General features: G+C 57.9%; 2 protein-coding genes and 1 long non-coding RNA gene across 12 annotated transcripts in view; 1 reads left to right on the top strand and 2 right to left on the bottom strand.

Annotated features, from left to right (window-relative positions):
- Positions 1–887: 887 nt before the first annotated feature.
- LOC111823807 lies at positions 888–2,774 on the bottom strand. The gene is made up of 2 exons (XR_002826908.1): positions 2,637–2,774; positions 888–1,275 (listed from the first exon to the last, which is right to left on the bottom strand). It is a non-coding gene; the product is annotated as an uncharacterized LOC111823807 (long non-coding RNA).
- On the top strand, positions 1,683–21,693 carry PISD (phosphatidylserine decarboxylase). Of its 5 annotated transcripts, none has more exons than XM_014447692.2 (8): positions 1,683–1,747; positions 4,030–4,109; positions 7,149–7,327; positions 18,908–19,144; positions 19,303–19,441; positions 19,688–19,834; positions 19,983–20,143; positions 20,447–21,693. In XM_014447692.2, exons 1-8 carry the CDS (start codon positions 1,683–1,685, stop codon positions 20,669–20,671), a joined length of 1,233 nt encoding a protein of 410 aa, XP_014303178.1. In that variant the 3' UTR covers positions 20,672–21,693. The 5 variants fall into 5 exon arrangements, with proteins under 5 accessions (XP_014303178.1, XP_023602327.1, XP_006105604.1 ...); XM_023746559.1 differs by lacking the exon at positions 7,149–7,327 and adding an exon at positions 17,525–17,690 and having other exon boundaries at positions 1,690–1,747; positions 20,447–20,671; XM_006105542.3 differs by lacking the exon at positions 1,683–1,747 and adding an exon at positions 17,525–17,690 and having other exon boundaries at positions 4,026–4,109; positions 20,447–20,671.
- The window catches only part of SFI1 (SFI1 centrin binding protein), a 42,574-nt gene continuing 41,697 nt past the window's right edge, over positions 21,666–22,542 (bottom strand). For 3 of the 6 annotated variants that reach the window (XM_023746554.1, XM_023746555.1, XM_023746556.1), the window contains one exon: positions 21,666–22,040. In XM_023746554.1, the coding sequence (XP_023602322.1) occupies positions 21,749–22,040 (292 nt within the window). In that variant the 3' untranslated portion in view covers positions 21,666–21,748. The remainder of the gene's footprint in view (positions 22,041–22,542) is intronic. The other 3 variants (XM_014447685.2, XM_014447688.2, XM_014447687.2) reach the window with 1 other exon arrangement.

The raw sequence follows: 22,542 nt of genomic DNA, 5'->3' as shown, positions 1-22,542 counted from the left end.
TAAAATAGACATCACAAAGTTATCATCAGAACAGGCATCAGACCTTCCAAAGCGGCCACCAGGTCCCAAGGACAGTCCTGTGCTCAGGACATGTGGCACTCCGCCTTCACCGGCCTTCCGTGCTACCATGAAGCTTTTCTTCCTTCCCTTCTCTTTGTTCCTTTTTTTGTTGTTAATTCTCATCTGAGAATATTGTTTCCATTGATTTTTTAAAATTGATTTTAGAGAGGAAGAGAGAGAAACATCAGTGATGAGAAAGAATCATTGATGGACTGCCTCCTGCACGCGCTCTACTGGGGATCGAACCCACAACCCGGCATGTGCCCTTGCACTTGTTCGGTTTCACCATTACTTGAGGAGTATTCTACACTTTTCCTCTGTTTAGAAGGTAGAGGCTAGTTATCAATTAAGGTGGTGTTATTCCTTTAACATCTTCCATCTCAGAATCTTAGCATTGGTAGGTCCTCCTGAGAATAAGAGGACTAGTCCAAACTGTTTTTAAGAATTCTCTCAACTCCTGGACCTGGACAACAGTGTGTGACTGTGGGGGTTGATAACAGGGCATAGAGGGGATAAATGGTGATGGGAAAAATTAAATTAAAAAATGATGGTCTTAAAAAAAGAAAAGGTCTCTGGTGTCCTGCCCTCTGCTAATATGGAGACCTCGTTTCTGCAGTTCCTTTTGGGACTTCTCTTGAGAAGTGTTCTAGAAAATTCTTCAAGCAACTTCCAGGGGTCATAGGTAAGTTTTTCATAACCTCAAATTCCAGTGTCTTCTCCCTCCTCACTGACAGTTGATAACTTTGCATTTCACTGAGATAGAACCTATTTGAATAGAACTTGCACACGGAACCTTTGCAGTTACTTGAACAGACTATTGTTAAATATAATTTTTAACCAATTTTTTTTTTAATGGAGAAAAGGGTCCATTAAGGCAAACAAAGGGGCCACAAACGCAGTAATGCAGCTCAGCCCCCACCATTCAGTTTGCAAAATCACAGGGATTGCATGCTGGTTCTTAAATGTTAGGCTAATTCTGCCCCTAGTGGCAGTAGGGACATTTCCGAAGAAAGCAATGCCCAGGAGCTGTTGGTCATTCGTCATGGCAAAAAGGGCAAATCCAGCCTGGCCTGGGTGGCTCCGTGGTTGAGCATCCACCTGTGAACCAGGAGGTCACTTTTCGATTCCCGGTCAGGGCACCTGCCTGGGTTGCAGGCTCGATCCCCAGTGATTCTTTCTCATCATTGATGTTTCTCTCTCCGTCTCCATTCCTCTCTGAAATATATTAAAAAAAAGAAAAAGGGCAAATCCAGCAGGAAGATATAACAATCTCGAATTCTCATAAACATTAAAATGTTAAATAAAATTTGTCAGAACTGAAAGGAAAAATTCATAACTACACATGGAGATATGAACATCTCTGCCTCCACTGGCCACGCTGCTCCCCCGCCCGGGTTTAGGACAGCGGGAGCGAGTACCTCCCACACCTGCCCAACCCGGCTTGGGGGCGGCCGGAAGCCCCTCGCTGGTGGGGCGGGGAGGCCTGGGGGCGGGGCTCAGTCGACTCCGCCCACAACCCCTCCGCGTTCCTCATTGGCTCCGTGAACTCGAGGCTCGTGACGCCACATGCGTGCGCCGCTCGTGCGGAAGGGGGCGTGGCCCAGTGGGAAGGAGGAGGCAAGATGGCGGCTTCCGTGGGGCAGCGGTGCCTGAGGTTGCTGCGTGAGGTCGCGCCCTGGCGGAGCAGGTACCGTGCTTGGAGGGGGGCGGCCTGGGCCCAGCCGGGGTCGGGAGAGAGGAGTCGTGTTTAGTCGCCGGCTCGCCCCGGGGCCGCTCCGGGGGCGACGGGGTCACCCTCCTTCACCTCGAGCCTGGGAGCAGGTGCGGCAGCCGCCGCGTAGGGCGGCCCGGGTTTAGTCCGGGTCTTGCTAAGCGCCCGGGCTTTGCCTCGCCAGCTACACGTGCACAGGGACAAGGGAAAGGAAGGGGAAAGGCCAGAGGGAGGAAGCCGTGCCGCCCTGGAGTCGAGGCGGGACTGGCGCCTCTCGGGGGTTCGTGTTCCTGGAGGGGACGGGCGCTGTGGCGTGGGGGGAGCACTGGACTGGGAGTCCTCGGGCGGCTTTCACTTCGGAGTCTGGTTCTTGGCAGCGAGGGGTTTGAGGCCCGTAACCTCCAGGTAGGATGGACCTGGGGTCCCGTTTACCGGGGCGACTCCCACCTCGGAGGTGCTGGGAGCTGGAGGACGCCCCGAGGCGCCGTCTACGCCCGGCTCTTCCTCGGTTTGGCGAAAGGGAGGCCCCGGGAGAGAGGCCTCGCTCGTGTTCACCCAGCCAGTTAGTAGCAGAGCCAGGTGTCTGTCTGTCTGTCTGTCTCTCTCTCCCTCTTCCTCTCTGAGGACCTCAGGCTGCCCGCCGTGTGAGCATTTATTATTATTATTATTATTATCATCATCATCATCATCCCCCATAGCTCGGGAACAGTGGGGCTCTCGGAAGATGCATGAGTGTTGGCAGCTGTGACTCAGGGTCAGCCGCTTGGTGTGGTTTCTAAAAAGGGAGGTTTGGACGCTGGGAAACACGTGTGTTTCCGGCCGGGTTCCTCTCAGAGGCGTTGCCCAAAGCCACCCCTCGCGGTACCTTTGGGAAGTTAGAGACACGGAATTTGCTCTGAGAGGGGAGCAGAGCTGTCCTCGGCCTGGACGCGAAAGCTTCCCTCTCCCTATCGACTGTGCAGAGGCAGCAGGTCGCTCAGGAGGGGCCTCTGCCATTGGGTGGTAACTGGTGGGATCTGGGCAGGTGGGGCTCTGTGGTTTCAGTGTTATTACCAGGTGTGCTGCTTGCATCAGCCATGAATTCTTTTAAACTGTGTCATGAGTTGGGAAGACTAAAAAGTGACATTCCTAAAATATTTTTTAAATGAGGAGGAGGAGGATTTACTCATTGTCATTAAAAAACGGGGAAGTCGCCCGTGGTTGAGCGTCAACCTATGAGCCAGGAGGTCACGGTTCGATTCCCAATCAGGGCACATGCCCGGGTTGCAGCCTCGATCTCCAATGTGGGGCCTGCAGGAGGCAGCCGGTCAGTGATTCTCTCTCATCATTGATCTCTTTCTCTCTCTCTCTCTCTCTCTCTCTCTCTCTCTCTCTTTCTTTCTCTCTCCTTCCCTTCTTCCCTCCCTTTCCCTTCCTCTCTAAAATCAATAAAAATACATATTTTTTTAAAGGGTGGGGTGGAGTTACACTTTTAGTACCAATGTAAGTACGAAAGACTAGATTTAGGTGCAGTGATTGGGAAGGATAAGGACTTGGGTACAATAAGAAGTCTCAATATTTAAAGGTATTACATATCAAGACAGAAGGAAACTATATTGATACAAAAACCTAAAAGGTAACATTTTCTTGAGTTTTCAGTAAAGCAGCCTCTGAGAGACACACAGGTGAAAGCCCCATATCGCAGGGAAGTTTTTAGTAACTGGGTGATGTGCGACAGGTGATAGAACACGGAGAGAGCAACATCTCGGCTGACAATTTGGGGCCGTGTTTGATAAAAGAATGGGGGGAGATATGTATTAGAAATAGAGATCCCCATCCTGCTGCCAATTCAGGCTCAGTCGGTGGAGGCTGGGGCTCTAAGTGCCCCCGATCATTCTCAGGTTCGGGCAAGTATGGACATGGTGCTCAGGGAGTGGTTGGTTGTGTAAGACTTGCATTTACCAGTATATGTGGTGCCAGGGACTATGGAAGAGTAGGCCTTTACAGTTCAGTAGGAGAGAGAAAACACCTAGGAAATTATATAAGATAGAATATGAAATGAGGCTGTCAGAGGCCTGCCAGGTCATTTTCAGAACTTTCACAGCTTTAGAAGCAGGAGAGAGAGAACAGCTCTAGTTACAATGTTGTCACCAGAGGTGATGTTAACATTGATGCCGTAACATTGTTGAATCCAGAGACTGTATTCAAAATTTGCCAATTGATCTAATTGTTTTAATTATAAAAACAATGTCTAATGGTTCATTTTTGCTTGATTGCAGCCTCCATCACCGTGAAAACACTGCCCTGAGCCACTTCCCACAGCCCTCGCGGAAGCTGCCTCTCAGAGCCTTCTCTAAAAGTAAGTAGCCATCAGAGGTGGTGGCCTCTCTGGGCTTCGGGCTGCTCATCAGATAATTGGGATGCACGTGGCACCTGTTCCTCAGGGTTGTGGTTAGAATCCAAGGACATGTGCCTGTGAGGTCCCCACATGCCCGGCATGTGGTCTCACGGAAGCAGTAGCTGTTGTTCTCTCCCTGTTTTACCGGCTGCCTACAGTCTGTTGTGTGACCTTTTCCTACTGTAGGTGGCGCTATAGTAACATCTCTGCATCTTCAGGATATATCGGTAAAGGTCGGACTGCTGAGTCAGGTTTATGTATTTTACAGTTGGGTATTTACGCCAGTTGCTCCTCACAGAGGGTAAACCAGTTTCCCCTCACACAGCAGGGCACGCCGTGGTACATTAGTTCCCCACCCCCACACTGTGGGTTAGGAACTTTTTTGATCTTGAAGCAGCTATGTGAACCCTTTTGAAAATGTGTATTGTCCTTATTATCTAAATACCCTTTTTATTCATCATACCAAGAGCTATTTTTAACTGCCCAATAAGAGCACCTTGGAGTAGAATGATTTGGTTAGTGAGAACAGAAGCAAAGGCTTATTGTAGTTAACAGTGGCACCTGGGTGTTATTGAATTGGCCTGCGTGCTGGAACACACAGGAACCACATGGAAGATGGAGGTGGGGAACCTCCTGCATTAAGCTGTGCTTTTAGGAAGTGGCAAACCCAGTGGAGCTGTGGTCAGGAGGGGCGAGGGCTCGTATTCACTGCTTCCTTTTGGAAGAGTAAAGCAAGCCTTTGAGAGGCAAGAGAAAGAGGCCCGTCATCGGAGAAATACGCGCCGGCATTAGGTTGAGTGGGACCAGTCAGTCCAGGATGTGGCCTAGTGCAGGGAGGATACAAGTTTTCTCATCACCAAATATTCCAGAAAGAGAAAAAAGTGTTCTTGCTTTTTGACACATCTTTCTTGGTCGTCAGAGGTAGAGTATTTAGTTATTAAGTAGTAAGGGTCCACGAGGGATCATTAGAGGGTGGAAGAGATTAATGACACCCTCGCTTACTCATTGAAAAAAGGAACAGCAGCAACTAGAACCCGCTGGAGGGAGGCGATGCCGGGAGCAGGGCGCTCCTTCCTTGGAGTCGGGCCTACGAAGGGTGTGCTCTGGTTCTGCACAGGCGACTGGGAAGTCAGCTCTAGAGATTTTGTTTTAATAACAGTTGTATTGATCAATAATTCACATACCATAAATTCACCCTTTTAAGTATGCGTTTCCGTGTTCTTTAGTATATTTTCAGGGTTGTGCAACTGTCACCACTGTCTACTTTCAGGGCATTTTCATTTCCTCCTTGCCCTCCCATGAAAAACACTCCACCCATTAAACTGTCCCTCCCCATTTCTCCCTCCCCCCCTTCCCCAGGCAATCACTAATCACTTATAGTACGTTTCCTATACTGGGTATCTATAATAATAATCTATAATAATAAAAGTGTAATATGCTAATTAGACTGGACAGCCGAATGACCTTCCGGACGTCCTTCTGGATGAAGCCGTGGCTGCTGCCGCTGCGGCTGCAAGGGCCAAGCCCCTTGCAGGAATTTCGTGGATCGGGCCTCTAGTTTCATATGAATGGAATCACACAGTATACAGCTTTTTGTGGCTGGTTCTTTCATGTAATGTTTTTAGGTTCATGTTGTAGCGTTTGTCAGTACTTCATTCCTTTTCATTATCACATAATGTCCCACTGAATGGATAACCACATTTTGTTTATCCAGTCTCCGTTGGGGGTCATTGGGAGTGGGTTTTTTTGGCCTGTTTCGAATCATGCTTCTGTTGAACATTCTTGTATAAGTTTTTGCGTAGATGTATTTTCACTTTTTTGAGGCACAAATGGTTTTCCAAGTGGCTGCCTCGTTCTGCAGTCCCACCCGTCGTGTGAGTGTTCAGTTCCCCCCGTCCTGGCAGCACCTAGTGTTTTATTATAACCGTCCTCGTGGCGGGAGGTGGGAGCTCCTGTGGCTTGAGTTGATTTCCCTAATGACTAGTGACGTTGTCTTGACTGGTTAGGCCGCTCTAATGAAGTGTCACACACCAAGTGGCTTAAACAATAGAATTAATTTTTTGAGGTTCTGGAGACTAGAAGTCCGAGATGAGGGGGTCACGGGGTTGCTTCCTTCTGACGGCTGTTCCGTGCAACTTGTCTGGTGTCTGGTGGTTTGCTGGCAGTCTTTGGCTTCCTTAGCTTTTAGAAGCATCATCCCTAACCCTAACCCTCACCCTCACCCTCACCCTCACGTGGCATTTTCCCTGTGTGCGTGTCTTTGTCCAAATTTCCCCTGTTTATAAGGACACCAGTCATTGGATTAGGCCTCATCGTGATGATTTGATTTTGACTTGATTACCTGTGGAGACCCTCTATCCAAGTAAGGTCCTGTTCTGAGCTACTGGGGGTCAGGGTTTCAAGATATGAATTGGGGGAGGGGCACAGTGTTGAGCATCGTCTCATGTGCTTATTGGCCATTCTTATATCTTGTTTGAAGATACGTCTCTTCAAACCCTTTGTACATTTTTTAATTGTTTTTTTTAATTATTGTTGAACTGTAAGAGCTTATGAGATTTTGCATTTGAGAACAGAAGTGTCCAGTAAGAACTGGACGCCTTGCTAAAGTGAGGTCAGAGAGGCCTGGGTGAGAAAGGGTGCCTGGCTCTCAGCCCTGGACCTGGTGGGGACGGGCTGGCCACCTGGATCAGTGTCCTGACCTCTTCGTTTCCAGTGTTTTCTTAAATTCTGTGACTGTGGCGGCAGTTGGGGCGCCTTGTAGTTTCACAGGAAAGATGCTTGTCGCTTGCTCATTGATAGAATTTGGAGACAGAGGGTCCCAAGTAGTGACTCAGGTGGCACCTGCCTGTCAGATCCCTTGAGAGGCCACTCACCTGCACAGGCTTCTAAGATGCATTGCCTTCTCCTGGCCCTCCTGTTGGCGCCGGGCTTGCATGACTCCTTCCTGTCCCTTTTCCCAGGCTCACCATTTTCGCTGTTGTTGGTTTTTTGTTCTTACAGATGCCAGAAAAGTTCACACTGCCCCTGCTCGAGCCTTGTTCCGGTTGCGCCCCCTGCCATTTCTGGTTTTGACTGGCGGCGGCGGGTACGCAGGTTACCGGCAATATGAGAAGTATAGGGAGCAAGAGCTGGAGAAGCTGGGATTGGAGATTCCACCCAAACTCGCAGGTCACTGGGAGGTAGGAATAAGACGGAACCGCCTTGATTTCTCGTCTAGCACAACCGCCCGTCACTTTTAAATGCTCCAAAGTCGAAATGTTTGAAAAAGTGAAACGCGCCTTCTTGGAGCTCATGTCTCCAGTGGGCTCTGGCCAGATACAGGAGTTCTCTCTTCCGTCCCCGACCTCCCCAGGGCGCCCCACGGGCTCTGAGTGGAAATGGCCGGCTGCTGAAACCCTCAGAGTTCTTGCCTGATATTGGGGCCGGCATCCTGGCTGCTCACGCCTTCTCAGGCCGAGGATGAGCTAAAACAGTTGGATTTTGTGGTTAAGTTCTCACCAGAAACCAGACTGAAATAATCAAATCCTTTGTCCTTGTTGCTCAGATACTCCCCCCACTAGAGGGCCACGTGGTAGGGCCAGGCTGCGATACTGTTGACCCCGGGGGTGATGCGTAACGAGCTGCCTTATTCCTCTGTGCTTCCCGTGGCCCAGGACCATCCCTGACTCAGCAGATATTCAGTAAATGTTGAAATCGAATATAAGTGTGTACGTTTAAAAACTGCCCCCTTTGCAGCTATATTTAACAAATGAAAATACAAAATACCAATCGGTCTTGGCAGCCTGGGCGGAAGAGGGTGAAAGTGAAGACTTTACGGTGTTCGGAATGATGCCTGGGTGTCCTCGTGAGCCGCTCCGTCCACGTTGGTATCCAGCGCAGCTGGTCCAGGGCGTCTGCGAGTCCCAGCGTGCTCCTCAGGGAGCTAGGCCGTGTCACTTTCCGTCTGGGCCTTTGTGTCGTCAACTGTAAAACAGTGGGTCACCCGGCTGGAGGGGCTCGGTTGAGCGTCGCCCTGTGCACCCAGAGGGCAGGTTCAGTCCCCAGGCAGGGCAGGGACGAAGGTAGCTGATGAAAGTTTCTCCCCCCCGTGCTCTCCCCAAGCATGTCCTTGGAGGACTTGAAAACAATAATAACAGTGTTTGGATTGGCACATGACTCCAGCTCTAACGGTTTATCTAGAATTGTTGGCATTACCTGCTACATGTTCTATAGGCTTCCTCCCAAAATCCTGTTTTGGCTTTTGGTGTTGACCCTCTTCCTCCAAGAGAAGCAGTGGAATGGCTTCCCTTGAGTCCACAGTCCTGTGAAACTGCCTTCGTCAGCGGGCCACGCAGGTCATGGTGTGGCTGGACCCTGAGATGTGTCCATCTGTCCTCATGTGCCTACCGTCCACGCGCCGTGGCCTTTATAAGACCCACTCAGACCAAGAGACCGAAGGCTTTCTGTCCTCTGGCGTCCAGCGCAGATCCTCGGGGAAGGGCAGGCATCGAATGTGAGCTCACCCAGAGTCTGCTGGGCTCTCCCCAGTAAACAGACTCTTCCTGGAGAGCAGTTAGTGTTGCTGAGCTGACTCATGACTGTCCTCCGTGTTAAACCCAAGCTGCTTCGCTCTGGCCCCAGCACGTGTCAGGCTGACTCACCCTGGGCCGAGCTTGCCGCCCTCAGGAAATCCCCACTCGCTTCAAGAGGATGTACATTTGGGAGAAACTTGCTGGTTCCAAAATCATGACAGACCAGTGTCAGCAGCTGTTTTCTCAGCACCCACCATTTGCGTGCTTGGGGTTCCCGCCATACGTGAGGCAGGACCTGAAAGGGGATTGTTTGTAATGAGGGCGGGGTTGGTTAGCTCCGGGGTCCACCGGTGACCTGGTTCATGGGTCGATGCTCAACCACTGAGCCACGCCAGCCGGGCAGACTGTTTACTCTTCAGTGTCCTTGGTTACAGACGACAGGGTTTTTCGATTTACTGGATGGTTGTAAACTGCGTGGCCTTTACTCAGGACTAGGTTAGCCCTGCTGTTGCACTGCGGGGTGGCTCTCGGGGATGCCTACTCAATGCCCTGTGTTCTGTGAGCACTTCCCACCGGCCTGTGGACGTGCAGGTGTCTCCTGACCCCGGGTGAGCTGGGAATTGGCTCCCAGCTCTGGGTGTGCGGTGGAGCTCCTGGAAGTTAAGCACCTGCATGTGCATGGCTTGGTAGTGGGCAGAGCCTCTGGACCTTAGAGAACCCAGCTCCTTATTAGTACAGACACCTCCTTTCATTACCAACTAGCAGGACGCATTGCAGCAGGGGCACTTGGAGGGTTTTTGTAAATTATTGTTTTTTTAGGGTTCTGGGACCAATTCCAACATTTGCATGTGTGTTTGGGGGTGTATTTCCCACACCAGCAAACAGGCTCACACTAGCTGGGTGTCCTACAGTTCAACTCAGTTCTGACAGTATCTGCCCAGAGAGAGCGAAAGACTGGGTTAAGGGCGGGTTCTGCATCTGTGTGGCAGTTGAGATTTCAGATACACTGTCCTCTTGTCCCCATAAGTCAGAAAGCGGGAACAGAGCCTTCTTAAGTTCCTCCTAACGAGAGGGGTGAAGGTGTGGGCGCTGTACCCCTAAAGCTACTGGGTGATGCCAGGCGTGGTGACTCCCGGGTTTCTGGGAACACAGGCGATGAGCTCCATGCAGGATGCATCTGGTGACAAATTCCCCTCGGTCTCTGGCGTTTCCTATTGGTCCTTTCTTGACCTGAGGACAGGGCCATGTGGTGGGAAAGCTGGGCGATGGAAATGGGGGGCCCGTCGGGGAAGAAGCAGTCCACACAGCCCTCCTGCAAGCCACGGAGGTGCCACCAGGGAGGTGACAAGCGGGGTGGGAGGCCTGTGCTGCAGAGGGAGCTGTGGTGGCAGCCGGCCCTCGCATCAGGCGTGAGGAGCTCCCAGAACACCAGCCCCAGCCTGCAGCCTGGCACGCGGAGTGCTGGCCGCGTCCTGCCTGAGTGGCTGGGTCCTGTGACCTGTATCTGCCGTCCACGCTCGGGCAGCTTGTCCCGCCGTCTGCCTCCGTTTCCTAGCCCACTTGTCCTGGCTCACTGGGCTCAGTTTCAGGTCTGACCTTAAGTTTTCAATCCATTTTGAGTTTATTCCTGCACATGCTGCACCTTGTTCTCTTCTCATGCTGCGTGCCACCCTTCCTCAGAGCCACCAAGGGGCTCCCCTCCGCGTGAGCTGGAGAAGCCTGCGGGCTGGCAGGGCTGCTGAGAGACATTTGCAAGCACCCATCTTCCTCCCCCCTCCCGCCCGACTGGCCCCCAGGGAATGGGAATCAGCAGAGATTCCTGCCACCCTGTCCCACTGCTTCCTGGTGCCCTGGCGCTCAGTGGGGAGCTGGAGGGGAGGTCTGTCCACACGTCTTGGTGGCCAAGAGGCCTGAGGCCTGCAGAGCCTCCCAGTGGTGAGAGGTGGTACTCCCATCGCTGGAGTTGAAAGGACATGACGGACCCAGTTGGCCGGAAGGGGCTCATTCTGAGGGGAAGTAAGCTTACCACAGGCTCTAGTTTTCCCAGAAATGATCTGTCGGCTATTGTCTGGGATCCAGAAGGCGTTTCCCTACTGAAACAGGGCCCCAGGCGGTCAGGTCAGAAGGCCGGAGACTGATCCCAAGGCAAACCTGGGGCATGTTTGTGACTTTTCTGAACACCATCCCCTGAGGGGCTTTGAGTGTCACAATGAACTCTGGGAGATGGTGTGGAGCCACCTGATTGGTCATTTTACCAGGGAGCGTGTTGGTGCCTCCACTCAGCAAATGAGAAGCTGGCCTCGCTGGTCTAGGTGCTGGTCTGGGTGGGCCGTGCTGGAGGCTCCCAGGACCTTTCTGCTGTGGCGTGCGTGCGGCCAGGACTCTGGCGGCTCCTCTGTGCTTTAGCTCTTTTTGATCTCGTCACGTGGCATTTGCTTGGAGTGTTGAGGTGAGAAGGGTCTGACGCCTCAGCAGGGCTCAGAGGATGCTGGGAGCCCCGGGCTGGGCCTCAGCGTGGGTCCCCGCCCGCTGCTCCTGCTGCTGTGGGATGTCATGGACGGCCTGAGGCAGGAGCCCCCCGCCAGGTCTCCAGGTTGTCGGTTGTCGTGGAGAAGGTGCTGGTCCCAGTGAGGCCTGGTGTGGGCGGTCTGCACGCCCTGGTCAGCTACCATCTCTTCACGGCCCGGAGGCATCCTAGAAACCACATTCTCGGTGCAAGAAGCGGGGCTTGGTTTGGTTCAGGAGCCTGAGCCAGAAGAAGGCGCCTCTGAGCAGTGTGACCAGTGGGGTGGCGTGCTGCCTGCGTGGCCAGCACCCCCAGCAGCCGGGCCCCGAATCCTGCCTTGCTGTGGTCTAATGGGCGGGCTTCCTGTCAGCCCTTCCCCTGGTCGGATATGCTAAGTGCGTCATTCCATCCATGTGGACTGGTGGGCATGCGGATGTGGCGCTGGCCCCACAGGCTAGGGGTCTGCCGTCTAGTGGGTAGAAAGGCAGGTCTCACACTGTGTGTACACCTGAAACTAATCTAAAATAAGGTTGACTGTTAACTGTAATAGGAAAATAAAATAAGACATGTCCTGAGTGCTCGGCCCAGGGGCACACCTGGCCCCCTGGGCTTGTTTGCTGGTCTTCGCGGGATTTGTGGGATTGTGTACGGCAGGCGTGGCCACCCCCAGTGAACTGGAGGAGAGGAAGCGGGGGTGGGGCAGCCTGCGTCTCAGGATGTTTCACTTTCTCACTTGGAGGGCTGGACAAGGCTCCTTAGCCCAGAGAAGTCACAGGCACCTGAAGGCCCAGCCTGCCCACAGGGGTGGGAATGGGGAGGGGGGTCAGGGAGGCAGCTGCCCAGACGACCAGCCCCTGCTGGGGCCTGCGGCTCCCAACCTGCCGTGTCTCTGGGGAAGTGCCCGGACTGTGATCCAGGGTGCTGGTCTCCTCTTCCCCTTGAAGGGCCCCTGGGCAGGCGGGGCTGGGCCGGGAGGCGGAGCACAGCTCCCCGGTGTCTGGTATCCGCCCTTCTGTCCCGTCCCACTGTCTGAGTGGCTGGAGGCTGAGCCCCGCCCGCCAACCCAAGGCTTTGGCGGAGGAGCGGCGTCTCTGTCTCCCTTGTCGGGTGCAGCCCGGAAGCCAGCGGGACAGGACCACCTGCCGGTGAGTGAGCGGGGCTCCTCTCCACACCCCGCTGGGGGGCCACCAGCTCCTGCAGTTCAGGGCACCCCTTTCCGGCTCGGAGCCTGAGGCCTGGGGGCCCAAGGAGCCCACCCCATAGTCTCCCCCAAGTAGTGGGCTTCCCGGCCCCGCATGGCAGTCGTGGGCCGGTCGGATGAGCTCACTTCCTCTGCATCCTCTGGCTTCTCGGAGAAAAGGGAAGTGCCTCCAGCGTCGAGAGCTCGGCTGGTCTCTTCTGTGCCCCCCAAAGGGCCTGGGGTGGGCGTGGGGGTGGGGCTGCACTGTTCCTCAGCGGGACCTGGCCGGTCAGTACTTGTCGCCCCCTCCCCGCCCCTCGCGGGGTGACGTGCTGTCCTTTCCGAGCCTCGTTCCTGCTGGCGGGGGGCTGCCCGAGAGGAGGGCCTTTCCTTTGGGAGAGCCCTGTCCCCCCTCCCCGGCTGCCCCTGGGCCATCTCTGCTTCCGCTTCTCCAAGACGGCCCACCCACGTCACGGGGAGAGCCATGGCTCCGCTCCTTCCTTGTGAAGCTTTGCCTGTTTCTAGCCCTGGAACAGGAGGAAGGGCTGGTGCCTCACCGGGACACAGCTGCCTGGTGGCCAGGCCCAGGGGAGCTGGGTGTTGGGGGGTGGGGGGGTGGGGGGGGAGCGGCTCTGCCCTCCAGGGCGGGGCACACACAGTCAGGCCGGTGCACACGTTCAGGGGGCATGGGGTTCTGCTGAGGCTTCAAGAGGGGTGACCTGGCACCCAGGGAGAGTGCCGCGCAGGTGCAGGAGCAGAGTCTGGGTGGTCTCAGGCTGGACGTGAGCAGGGCTGTCGGGCCCTGTGTGCGCAGGGAGAGCCTCTTAGGGGGCAGAGGGGGGACAGTTCCGACCCCCTCACTGCCTCCCTGGCCTGTCTGAGGCTCAGACCTGAGTCTGTCAGGTCCTGGGAGCCGGGGGCACATGCCCACGCCCACCCACCTGTAGTAGCTGGTCACTGGCCTGGGTCAGTCCGTCCGACGTGAGGTGGCGTGTCCATTCCACTGAGGGGACAGCCCCCTCCGCCCGGTTAGTGAGGGTGGGCGGGGACATTGCAGCACTGCTCAGTGTGAACCCCCAGAACAGCACGTCCTGGCACAGATGTGTCCTCCCCCTAGCCTTGCGGGCTGGCCAGAGTGCTGTCCCTGTTCCCACGCACAGCTGGGAGGGCAGAGGCGGGCAGGCGTGGGCGCAGTCCTGGTTCCCCCGGGTCCTGTGGGGCCCTCTCTTCCTACTCACAGGCAGCCTCGGCCCTGTTCCTTCCACCTCCCAGTGGGGGACACCTCTGTCCCCCAGGGTGTGGGTCTGGAGGGGAGACGTCGGGAGCCAGGTCTGGGGGTGAGGCTGCACTGAGTTCCTGGTGGAAGGGAGGCCTGGGTTTCTGAGCAGAGTCGTTCTGGGTGTGGTCACAGCTCTGGTCTGGGCCTGGGGTGGGGGTGGGGGTGGGGGGTGGCGCAGGAGGAATGACCAGGGAGAGCTCCTGTGAGGGGCAAGGCCTCTCCCTGCTCTCAGGGTGGGGGTTTTGCAGTAACCACATTGTCCCTGTCCCCACCAAAGCCACCTGAGTCCTCATGGTCCATGTGACTGTCCCTTAGGCCTTGTAATGACTTTAATGTCCTATTGGTCACAGCCAAAAACTCGCCACCGCGGAGTGTCCTTGAGACTCTCGGGGTCCAGGGAGAGTGTCCGCCCTTCCCCACCTCAGAGCACCTCCTTGCAGCTTCCTCATCAGCTGAGGCACCCCCACCCCCAGCCCCACTCGGAGCCAGAGAGGGCGAGGCTGTCCCACGTGTGGAGGGAAGTGGGGCTCGGGGATGGGAGGCCTGGAGCGCTGCTGGCTACCGAAGTGGCTCTGCCCTCGGGAGGTGAGGGGTGACCGCCAGGGACCGCCCGCCTCCGTCCTACAGCTCTAAGCTGGCCTGGGCACCAGGCTCGCTTCCTGGGGACCTTTCAGAAGAAGAGGCAGAGGAGTGGCCGAGATGGGACTGAGGAGGGAAGGATCTGCTGGCTGCCCCTGAGGACAGCAGCTCCTTGGCCGCTCCTGAGCTCCCTCCACTGTGGGGTGGGAGGGGAGGCCATGGGAGGTCTCGGGACCATGAAATCCCAGCATGAGCCTCTGCTTTGAGGGTGAGGTTTCCAGAGAAGCGGGTTTGTCTGCGGGCTCTTGACTGTGCCTTTCTGACCTGACAGCATGCTGCGTGGCCACCATGGCCGAGAGCAGCACCCGCAGGTGGCGGCTGGGTCCCATCCCCTCCCACAGGCCTCGCTGGCCCCACCGTGAATCCGAGCTTTCTAGGTTCTAGAGGCAGGGAGAGAACCCCGTCCTGGAAGCCACGCGCCATCACCCTCTGGGCCTGTTTTCTTGGGGAGCAGTATGAGGCCAAGGCCTGGTGGAAGGGCTGGGGTATGCTCAGCTTGTGGGTGGTGTGGTTGAGGCGACCTGACCATCAGGATAGGACTGCTAGCTGGAGATCACAGAGCCTGAAGCAGGGGTGTCCATGGGGCTGTGGGCTTGTCCCTCGGGGCCAGAGGAGGTCTGCCCCCCCCCCACCCCACCCCCGCCACACACACACACAGGGAACTGACCCTGCCATCACTCGTCAAGGCCAGTGGCCTGGGGAGGGGTCTGGACGTGCTCTGGTCTGGGTGGGCCGGGCTTTGATGTCTCCTCCGGTCAGGGCAGAAATCCACACTCACGTCCAGACCTCAGGCAGCCTGGTCCTGGCTCCCACGGGCCCCTGCACACCTGGCAGGTGCCGAGCTGGCCTTTTCCTCTGCCTGAGGTGGGTTTGCTGGGTGTCATCTGGTCCTGCTTGTGTGATAGAGCGTGTTGAGTTGGGGCCTCCTGCTGGGTCACATGCATTGGCCGTGTGGGGTCCTGGGTTGGTCAGGGGTGGCCAGGCTCCTGCCGGCCTGCAGCTGGGGCTGGAGGCCAGGCTGGTGGAGCGCCCTCCCCGGGGCCTTGACTTCCCGGGGCTGAGGCAGCAACAACCTGGAATGTTTGCTCTTCTTCCCTGTTATCTGTGCGGCTACCGGAAGGGCTGGGAGGAGGCAGTGTGTCCTCCCCCTGGCCTAGCAGGTCCCCGGCCAGAGTGTTGTCCCTGTTCCCAAGTACCGACGGGGAGGGCAGAGGCGGGGCAGGGATGAGCTTCAGTCCTGGCCCCAGCTCCATGCCGTTTTCCTGGATGTCACCTGGGTGCTCCCTGTATGGGGGATCTGGGGCATGGGCCGTGAGGAAGAGCCACCTCTCCTGCCTCCCCTCCCTCATTCCTCAGATGCTACTTTGTCACCTGAATGGAAAATGGGTCAGGTCCTGGCAAGGGAGGGGCCTCCCGAGCCGCAGACTGGGCGACGCTGGGCGCCTGCCTGGAGTGCAGGGCTCAGATTCCCTCCAATTCCCGATTCCCGCTTGTGCTCCTTGGGCCCAGAGGGGCCGGTCCCCTCCCTGCCGTGCTTCACTGGAGCAGCTGGTGGCCAAGTGGGGGACAGCGTGGGCCGAGCTCAGGGCTGGTGCTGCAGGCCCAGCAGGTGTGTGACCAGTGCCTGTCTTTGCAATAGTCCCTGCCCCACCCAGTGGTCTCTGAGCCGAGGGCCGAGGAAGGGGCCCAGCAGCCACCGCGGAGCCGTGACAGCCCAGGAGCTCCTTGGGGGGAAGGGCGGAAGGAGGAGGAACAAAGGCAATCGTGCTGGCGCCGCCTTCCTGCCCGCCCACCATGTGTCAGTCAGAGGCGAGGCGAGGACCAGAGCTCAGCTCGGCGAAATGGTGAGATGCTGCCAGCGGCCTCCTAACCCTGCTGTTCCCCGCCACGACCTCCACAAGGTCAGAGTTCATGTCCAGCGGCCCCGAAGTGGAGGTGGCGGCAGGGGCCCTGGGGCTCCCCCGCGGTTGGAGGGGCCCGGCCTTGGGGGCCTCAGTCGGAGAGCCCGCTTCAGGTACTGGGGAGGCGGAGCGGGCTGGTGGCCCAGGGTCTGCGCTGCACCTAAACTGCTGCACCCCCACCCCAGGCGCCCCCACCCGGATTGGGTGCAGCTCTTCCAGGATTGGTCCCTGTGCTTCTGCAGTGAGCAGGGTGGGTGGGGGCAGTGGGACGGGGAGCGGGGATTTGTCTGGCTTTTCTTGGGCCCCACCACCAACCAGATCTGTTTAAAAAACTGGGGGGCGGTGAGAGAATGAACGGGGAGTCCGCAGAGCAATGGATGCCGCAGTACCGTCCCTGAGCTGGGCCTGGCCATCGGCTCGGTTCTCTGTGTTTCCTGCTTTCGGTATCAGCTGAGCTGCCTCTTTGTTCCTTGGTTTGGTCAGCAAGGGGGGGGGGGGTGGTGGCAAAGGACACCGCTTCTCTGGGAGTGCCCGGCGCAGATGGGGGACTTAGTTTCCAGTTGAATGCAGTCCGTTTGCAGATGCTCAGGGGGTGGCAGTGTGGCCTCCTGATGGCTGCTCTAGGGCCTCGGCAGCATTTTCTGGACCTTTGGCACTGAGGGGACACGGGCCTCACTGATGTGGCTCAGGAGGCCCGGGTTCTGGGGAGAGGCTGCGCCTGAGCTGAGTGCGCTGGGCTGGGGAGGCTTGGGCCAGGGGTGTGGCAGGTTCCCCCCAGCAATTTGTGGGTGGGTTTTGGAGAAGCTGACCTGGTGTCGAGTGGCCATGCTGATGGATGGAGCAGTCGCTACGAGGGGGTTGTTTTCCTCTGTGATCTCGTCAGTCCCAGCCCCTTAACTCAGATGAGGAACTAAGAGGCCTGGAGCCATCCATTGGTTCCCCAGGTCCTCGTGGGCAGTAGCAGTAGCTCCCCCACGGTGCACGGCTATGCTGAGGGGTGCTGGGAGGTCAGACTGCCTGCTGGTGCCCCAGGAGGGTGGGGGCGAGGTGGTGCTTAGCCCTGAAGGGCCTCCCAGGGCCTGTCCCATGTTCAGAAGCCGCTTCCTCAGAGAGGTGAGGAGCTGGACCTCACGCTGCGTCTCAGCTGCCAGCAGACACCTGTCCGCCGCAGCCGGGGCAGGTGTGAGGGGCTGGGACTTGAGCTGCCAACCAGAGGCGGCCAAGCCACCGGGTCAGAATGGGGTTAGGATGCGGGGCAGGGCGGGTGCTGCTCTGAGGCGAGCTTGCTGAGGGTGGGTGGGGCTCCCAGTGCCTCCCAGACCCCGGCTGCTGACCCGTCACACGTGGACATTGCCCGCAGGTTGCACTTCCCCCAGCTGGCCCTGCGACGGAGGCTGGGACAGCTGAGCTGCATGTCCAGACCTGCGCTGAAACTGCGCTCCTGGCCCCTGACGGTCCTCTACTACCTCCTGCCCTTCGGTGCCCTCAGACCGCTCAGCCGGGTGGGATGGAGGCCCGTGAGCAGGGTAAGTGTGTGCAGGCTGCTGGCCGGGCCCACCCGGGCAGCCTGAGGTAGGGACCAGACCTAGGAGACAGTGGTCATTGAGGGCCTGGCTGTGGGGCTGAGCCTGGCAGGCGGGGTGCTGAACGGCGAGGTGAGGGCCTGCTGGCCGGTGGCTGTGGTCCTGCCGACAGGTGACTGAGGGCCGGCTCTGCCTGCATTTGTGCCATTCGGGGGCTCTGCTTCTGGAAAGAACCATACTGGGCATTCAGAAAATGGTGTCGGGTTGATTTTCTTGTTCAGGGAGGAGTGAGCTTAGAGGTAATTTTGAGAAGAATCTAAACTAATTCCTGGATGCCAGAGGGCGGTCCAGGAAGGCTGGAGCCTGTGTGGGCCCCTTGGGGAGGGGATGCCTTTGAGGACATGCAAGCCCGGGCAGTTCCCTGGAGGGCAGGTGGGCCCCAAGGAGGAGGCCCTGCTCCTGGCCCTTGGACGGCCCAGGTGGGGTGTCTCGAGGCTTGAAAGCTATGGAGCTCTGGACATTCAACCTGAGGTCACATGGCAGCTATGGCCACGCCAGTGTACAAGCGTCAGCTGCGAGGAGTTCTGGGAATCAGGCAGGCAACACCTAGAGGCGGTTAAGTTGGAATGAAATTGCTTTTACCTTGGGGGCTTGTGTTCAGACATCAGCCACCAACTAGCAATCCGATGTCGGCGGCACCTAGAAGGGTCACCTGGCCCTGAGAGGCTGGTTCCCTTGTCCCTCCTGGGAGGAGCCCCAAATGCAAACAGCCATGTGGCCTGGCCCATCCCAGGAGATGCATCTGCATGTCACAGTCCCTGACCTTGGACGGGGGAGTGGGTCCTGTTAGGACAGGGAATCACTTTGGGCTGCACTTTCCTGTCCTCCGGGGCCTCCTGCCACAGCCTGTCTGTGACGGTATCAGATCCATTTATGCTCCCTCCCCCTTCAAGAAGCAAGACTGTGCTGCCCAGTCTCGCCCCAGGGACTAGGATGGCTGCGGGTGGGTCTGTGTGAAATGACAAACACCGGCGTTGTAGTCCCGTGTCGTCTGGGCCAGGACAGTCTGTGAAACCACTTTGCAAGCTCAGTCTGGTTCCTAGTGAGAAACCACATCACAAAGCCAATGTGGGGTGCCCAAGGCCTCTGGAGGGGGCTCCCTTGGTGGGGGCAGTGGGCTAGCAGGGTGGCCGACTCACCCACCTGCCTGTGGCCTGCAGGTGGCGTTGTACAAGTCGGTGCCCACACGCTTGCTGTCGCGGGCCTGGGGTCGCCTTAACCAGGTGGAGCTGCCGCACTGGCTGCGCAGGCCCGTCTACAGCCTGTACATCTGGACCTTCGGGGTGAACATGAAGGAGGCCGCCGTGGAGGACCTGCACCACTACCGCAACCTCAGCGAGTTCTTCCGGCGCAAGCTGAAGCCGCAGGCCCGGCCCGTGTGTGGCGTGCACTGCGTGGTGAGGCCTGGTCCTGCCTTCCACTCCCCCCTCCAGAAACAGGATGTAGCCTGTGCCTTTGGGAACCAGTCCCAACAGCCCCCACGGGTGGGCATTCCTGCCCCGCGTCCTCTCTCCCCACTCCCGTCCCTGGCACTAAGACCCGCCTGCCCTTCCAGATCAGCCCGTCGGATGGGAAGATCCTCAACTTTGGGCAGGTGAAGAACTCGGAGGTGGAGCAGGTGAAGGGGGTCACCTACTCCCTGGAGTCGTTCCTGGGCCCGCGTACCTCTGTGGAGGACCTGCCCTTCCCACCAGGTGGGTCCTGGCCTGGCCGCCCTGCTGCAGTGTGGCTGGCCCGAGGTCAGAGGGTGAAGGCTGGGAACGGGTTGGGAAGTGGACACTGGGGAGGCTGTAGACACTGAGGGCTGGCCCCTGGGCCAGGGATCACTCTGCCCAGTGCTTCAGGGCCTCCCTGGAGCCCGTGTCCAGATGACACACAGGCCCCAGCTGGGGACATCGGGTGTCCATCTGATAGCCTGGCCCTGTGTCCGCCCCCGACAGCCGCCTCCTGCAACTCCTTCCGGAGCCAGCTGGTCACCCGGGAAGGGAACGAGCTCTACCACTGCGTCATCTACCTGGCCCCCGGGGACTACCACTGCTTCCACTCGCCCACCGACTGGACCGTGTCCCACCGGCGCCACTTCCCAGGTAGGCCAGGCTGGCCCGGGGCTGAGGGCTGCCTCAGCTTCTAGGTCTCAGGGACCCAGCCCCCTCAGTGTTTGCAGTGATGTGAGTGTGACCCTGGGTGGCTGGGCCTCCCGCCGGGCAGAGAGTAGCAGTGTCCCTGCTGTCACAGGCTCCCTGATGTCCGTGAACCCCGGCATGGCCCGCTGGATCAAAGAGCTCTTCTGCCACAATGAGCGGGTGGTCCTGACTGGGGACTGGAAACACGGCTTCTTCTCGCTGACAGCTGTGGGGGCCACCAACGTGGGCTCCATCCGCATCTACTTTGACCAGGTAAGCAGAACCCAGGCCACTTGGGGTCCCCTGCGCAGCCAGATCTGTCAGAACCAGAAGTTTGACCCTTGCCCCCTCGGGTGCTGATCTTGCACCTTTGTTTGTGCTGGAGAACAGTCGGGTCTTATCCCTCAGAGGCCTGCCTCGTTCAGAGCGGGCGTCGGGCACTGTGTCTGGTGAGGCACCGGCCCCTGGGCTGAGCTGCTAAGCCCACCGCCCTTTGCAAGCAGTTGGGGGCGGGCCACAGGCTGTGTCGAAGGTCCAGGGAGCCAGTCTCCACCTGCTCTGCCTCTGCCTCCCCAGGACCTGCACACAAACAGCCCGCGGTACAGCAAGGGCTCCTACAACGACTTCAGCTTCGTGACCCAGGCCAACAGGGAGGGCATCCCCATGCGCAAGGGTGAGCACCTGGGCGAGTTCAACCTGGGCTCCACCATCGTGCTCATCTTCGAGGCCCCCAAGGACTTCGACTTCAAGCTGAAAGCAGGACAGAAAATCCGATTTGGGGAGGCCCTGGGCTCCCTCTAGGCCTCTCCTGGCTGCCGCTGCTGAGGGATCTAAACAGAAATGGGAGAGTTTTTGAGAGGAACCTCCTCAGCTGTCGGGAGGGGACTCTCAGGACCAGGGGGTCTGACCAGGCAGGACCTGGGTCACTTCTGCTCCTGCTGTCCCAGAGGTGCGGGCGAGGCCAGAGCCCGGTCCTGCCCAAGACCTACGTCATCCCCTCTGCTCACCCTAAAGAGAAAGTAAGTGTCGGGCTGATCTCAGATTCCCTTTTGGAGAAGTTTTAACCCCTATTGCATAAACCAGAGACCTGCATCTCCTGGCTGAGCGTTGTTGGTCTTGGTTTGTTAAGATGGTAAGTGGTACTGTACCTTTTGCTGCTCCTCCCATCACTACTGTTGGCCTCCCCTCCTGGCACTGACTGGGCCCACCTGCCCCGAGCAGGACCGCCAGCCTGTAATGTAACTGCTTTCTGTTTCCAAACCCGGCCCACCTGCTCACTGGGAAAGCCTTCCTCTTCACACTGGTGGCGACTACGTCCCCCGACTCAGCCAGGTCTCCCGAGGATGGTGACTAGACGAGGCGCTTTGCAGACCCGAGTGACCCGGAGCTGTCAAGGCCTGTTACTGAACCCCCTGACTGGTGTCCCGTGTGAATGGGGCAGGCAGGTAGTCATGGCCACACAGGGAGAACTTACGTCCTGTCTCCCCCGCCCCCCCCAGATCCAGCCCTCCATTAAATACAGGGAAGTTGCTGCTGTTGGTTCGGGGGCGTATGCTGGAGGCAGAGGAGCCCTGGTGCACTGGGTGGGAGGCATGGCCGGTGCCTAGAAACCCTGTCCCAGGTGGTAGGCATGTGTCCTTGGGGAGCCACTGAGGTGGCCCGGGGTTCCTGTCTCCTGGGGACTCCGCATTTCTCCTGCAGGAGAAGCCATTTGAACTTTTTCAACTGTATCAGTAGCACAGTATTTTTGTATGAAGTGGGAGACTTCTGAACAGTAATTCATGTAATTGCAACATTTTGAAATAATAACTTAAAAAAGCTCATTTTACTTTACATTCTGTTCCCGGAGGCGGGCTGAGGCCGCCCTGGCCAGGGCCTCTAGCACAGGGCCCGCCGCAGGGCCTGGACACGGGCGATGCAGGTGCTGACGGGCTGGCGCCGGGCCTGGAGCTCTGCAGCCAGTTGCTGGGCCTGCAGCTCCACCTGCGGGCAGGGAAGGATGGCCGTGCTGAGAGGAAGCACAGCCAGAGCCCCTCCCAGGGGGGCCGGGGACCTCACCTCCTGCAGCTCTTCCTGCACCTGCTGCTCAGCTTCCTGGTCCTCGGGCCTGGGCTCCTCCCGGCTCAGCTCCAGCCACCGGCGCAGGCTGCTCGCTTGCCGCTGGTAGGACCTGAGGGTGAGACGCCTGCTGTTCGCCTCGGTGGTGCTCAGGCTTGGGGTGAAGCACGTGCTTCTGGTGCAGGGGTTCCTGTTCCTTCCCTGCCTCCACACTGCCCAGCAGACGCAGCTCGGATGGGCCCAGGGACCCCTTCCTGCTGCTCATGGGGAGGGTCTCCAGCCTGGCCTTGAAGGCGCAGACTCTGCACCCAGAGCACAAGACAAGCCACTGCGTGCCGCTGGGGCCCAGGCCAGTCTTGTACCTTTTCATCCCATGTCACAATCACTGGGCAGACTGCTGGCCCAGCTTTCACGTGGCCCAGTCATGTTTACTTATGCTCAGCTTTGTTGCCCCCCCCCTCACCCCACCCCCCATCCCACAGGTAAGGCCGACAGCCTTCCTGAGCAGGACTGAGGGTAAAGGGGCCACCTGTGCTCCGGGGCTGGCAGGTGAATCGCCCCAGGCCCTGGCAGCACCCCCACCTGCTCCCGTGGGCAGGGTGTTTGTGGGCCTC

The sequence above is a fragment of the Myotis lucifugus genome, unplaced genomic scaffold, assembly GCF_000147115.1.
Source record: "Myotis lucifugus unplaced genomic scaffold, Myoluc2.0 scaffold_694, whole genome shotgun sequence".
NCBI classification, from domain to species: Eukaryota; Metazoa; Chordata; class Mammalia; order Chiroptera; family Vespertilionidae; genus Myotis; species Myotis lucifugus.
The sequence above is the reverse complement of the archived record's forward strand: the minus strand, read 5'-3'. Positions and strand labels throughout refer to the sequence as shown.